This window comes from Salvia miltiorrhiza, chromosome 2 (assembly GCF_028751815.1).
Source record: "Salvia miltiorrhiza cultivar Shanhuang (shh) chromosome 2, IMPLAD_Smil_shh, whole genome shotgun sequence".
NCBI classification, from domain to species: Eukaryota; Viridiplantae; Streptophyta; class Magnoliopsida; order Lamiales; family Lamiaceae; genus Salvia; species Salvia miltiorrhiza.
The window spans coordinates 43884047-43887555 of NC_080388.1; the positions used below are offsets into that span (position 1 = coordinate 43884047).

The 3509-nt window shown below is 36.8% G+C and overlaps 1 protein-coding gene across 1 annotated transcript; it reads left to right on the plus strand.

The window, feature by feature from the left end:
• Window positions 1-370: 370 nt before the first annotated feature.
• Window positions 371-1985, plus strand: LOC131013615 (gibberellin 2-beta-dioxygenase-like). The gene is made up of 2 exons (XM_057941748.1): window positions 371-1228; window positions 1510-1985. Exons 1-2 carry the CDS (start codon window positions 512-514, stop codon window positions 1759-1761), a joined length of 969 nt encoding a protein of 322 aa, XP_057797731.1. The 5' UTR covers window positions 371-511; the 3' UTR covers window positions 1762-1985.
• The last annotated feature ends 1524 nt before the right edge of the window (window positions 1986-3509 follow it).

Below are 3509 nucleotides of genomic sequence, written 5' to 3' on the forward strand. Positions count from 1 at the left end.
CCTAATGGGCTTTGGGCTGAGCATAAGTGGACTACACTAAAGCTTGGGCTGAGTGTATCAATGACACAATTAATATAGTACTAAGTCATGACATATATAAATTTGGGACAGTTAAAAATACATCTAAAATTAAAATATCTCAAGTGACTTCAATGAGTCTTGTTGCTCCTTGAATACACATCACGTGACATTAATAAAATAGAATTGAATAAAATATTCTTGGAATATATTTATAGAATCTCCTCTCACGTAGTATTGCAACACTTACTCTTATTCTCTTTTCTTCTGCTTTTTTAAAAAAAGATCCTATAAATGCAAATAATCTAGCTAGTTTTAAAAGTGACATTTGAGAATATTGCTACCGTATATTGCTCTTTCCTAGTTAAATTCTCTCAGCCATTTTTACAAAACCAGACGCCTCTCTCTCTCTCTCTCTTGAGTATATATATCTCCTCCTCCACAAACACTCTTCATTGATCACTCTCTCTCCCTCTCTCCAAATCCCAAAGACATGGTGGTTTTATCAAAGGCAGTTGATAGTGACTTCCAAACATGCAAATCCAGCTCCGACATTTTCACCGGAATCCCAGTGGTGGATTTCTCAGATGCCATTAACGCAAAGAAGCTGATCGTGGAAGCCTGCAAAGAATTCGGATTCTTTAAGGTCATCAACCACGGAATCTCAATGGAGGTGGTGGCCATGTTAGAATCCGAGGCTGTCAACTTCTTCGCACTGCCGCAACAAGAAAAGGAGAAGCCGGGCCCTCCCAGGCCGTTCGGCTACGGCAACACCAGAATCGGGCCCAACGGCGACACGGGCTGGCTCGAGTACCTCCTCCTCTCCACCGACCCGCAACCCCATTTCCCCGCCATTTCACAAACCGTGCTGGGCGAGTATGTCTCTGCTGTCAGAAACATGTTGACCGGAGTTCTGGACATGATTTCCGAGGAACTGAGAATCGGGCCGACGGATTTCTTGGGCGGGCTGATCGGAGACGAGAAGAGCGATTCGTGTTTCCGGCTGAACCACTACCCGCCGTGCCCGGATCTTGAGGCATTGAGCGGCCGGAATTTGATCGGATTTGGTGAGCACACAGACCCTCAAATAATGTCTGTTTTGAGATCTTCCGACGCGCCGGGCCTCGAAATCTGTCTGAAAAATGGTTCCTGGGCTTCTGTCCCATCTGATCAGACCTCCTTCTACTTCAGCGTTGGAGATTGTCTGCAGGTGCATGTCTCCATAATGCTATATTGCTACTTAATAAATTAACTTTTGTTTTTAATCTACACCATAATTGCATACAAAAGTTGTGCTGGACGCTTTTGAAGTACATGCAGAGACATAATTCACTTTTATTCGACTACAATTTCCATATGATTGCCAACACGATCTTGAATTTGTAAAACAAAGTCAATTATTAATTAATTCAAGTCTGTAATTATTCCAATATAATTGTGTAAATGAAGTGAAAGACGAGGAGATTTGATGATGTGTTGAGGGTGATGCAGGTGATGAGCAATGGAAGATTTAAGAGTGTGAAGCACCGAGTGGTGAGTAACTGCCTGAAATCAAGGCTGTCAATGGTATATTTTGGAGGGCCACCATTGAGTCAAAAGATACGCTCATTAATAATGGAGGAAAGTGAAGAAAGTTTGTACCACGAATTCACTTGGTCTCAATACAAGAAATCAGCTTACAACTCAAAGTTGGGTGATAATAGGTTGAAGCTTTTTGAGAAAAATCAAGTCATGTTTTCTTAATTTATCTTAAACTAGGAAACTATATATATATAAGCATTATTGGCAAAGAGTAAGACTTTCCATAGATGGCAATGACTAGCCTTCCTTAATTTTAGTTTCAAATTGAATTCTCTGTACTACAGTTTGGTGTTGCATGTACTTAAATAAGGAATAGGTGTGCTACTGCTAGCTGGTCGATAATATTGTTTATATATTTTATATATATATGATAGAATGTGGTTCTAGTGAGGTTTTTAATTTTCATGAGAAATGATAATAACGAATAAACTATTAAAAATCTAAGAATAAATCAATACTCCCTCCGTCCCTGAAATAAGTTCCTCTTTTTCCATTTTGGGACGTCCCCCAAATAAGTTCCTCTTTCTTTCTTTCTATTTTTGGACAACTACCCCACCACTAATAATACTTTATTTATTCTTACTTTTCACTTTTTCACCACTCCTAATACTAATTATAACACTTTTTCACCTTTTCACCACTCCCAATACTAATTATAATATATTTTTCTCCACTATCAATACACTTTACCATTTTCCTTAAAACCCGTGCCGTCCCCAAAGAGGAACTTATTTTGGGGACGGAGGGAGTATAACTCACGATCACGAATAGCCGTATCCAGTTAATATGGTGAAAATCTCACTCACTCCAAGATTTGAACTCAGACGAGAATGTCTATTCATATGTTATATTATTTATTCGTAAAAATTATTGATTTATTCGCACATTTTTGCACGCATTCTCAATTTTCAATACATTTAGCATTCTAACATAACCTCTCTCTCTCTCTCTCTCTCTATATATATATATATATATATATAGAGAGAGAGAGAGAGAGATAGGGAGAGCTCAAGAAAAGAACCACTAACTAAAAGAAGAATGGAGAACCATTTTCAGCCATTCGATCATCAAGATTTACGATGGATGCATCATCTTGTTGGATGAATGCAGATGGGTTTGAATCCTGAAGGGAGCAATTTTATTTTTATTTTTTTGAGTGCATTAATTTTAACAGCAAATGCATTAATTTTTACTGTGAATGCATTAGATTTGATGGTTCTCACGTTCTCACAAATAATGTAGTTCTCTCTAGAACCACACCCTATATATATATATATATATATATATAGGGAGAGGTTCAAGAAAGAACCACTAAATAAAAGAAGAACGGTGAACCATTTTCAGCCATTCGATCATTAAAATCTACGGTGGATGCATCATCTTGTTGGTTGGATGAATGCAGATCCTGGGTTCGAATCCTGAAGGGAGCAATTTTTTTTATTTTTTTGAGTACATTAATTTTAACAGCGAATGTATTAGATTTATGGTTCTCACGTTCTCACAAATAATGTAGTTCTCTCTAAAACCACACCATATATATATATATATATATATATATATATATATATATATAGAGAGAGAGAGAGAGAGAGAGAGAGATAGAAAGAAAGAAAGAGAGAGAGTATATAAAGAATCCTTAGCAACAAATCAAATCAAGAGAGCCCGAGGCCCATAATCATGTGGGTGTTCGCTTATTTATTGATAGGTCGCAAGTGTATTTGTGCAATTGTGTATAACAAAAAGTAAGGCCATTCCACAGAGATTGAAAACTAAAATAAATATTATCCTAAACTACTATTATTTATCTAGATGAATGGTAAATGAATTGCTTTTATAACTAAACTAGACAAAAATAATGAAAGTAACACTAAAAGGTAAATAAGAAATTAACAACAGATAAAGATACCTAG

What these genes read in the sequence shown, in the direction of transcription:
- LOC131013615 (XM_057941748.1), top strand. Translation starts at nt 512, where the DNA reads ATGGTGGTTTTATCAAAGGCAGTTGATAGTGACTTCCAAACATGCAAA. An exon ending in GCGTTGGAGATTGTCTGCAG is followed by an intron (nt 1,229 to 1,509) that starts GTGCATGTCTCC and finishes AGGGTGATGCAG; the next exon opens with GTGATGAGCAATGGAAGATT.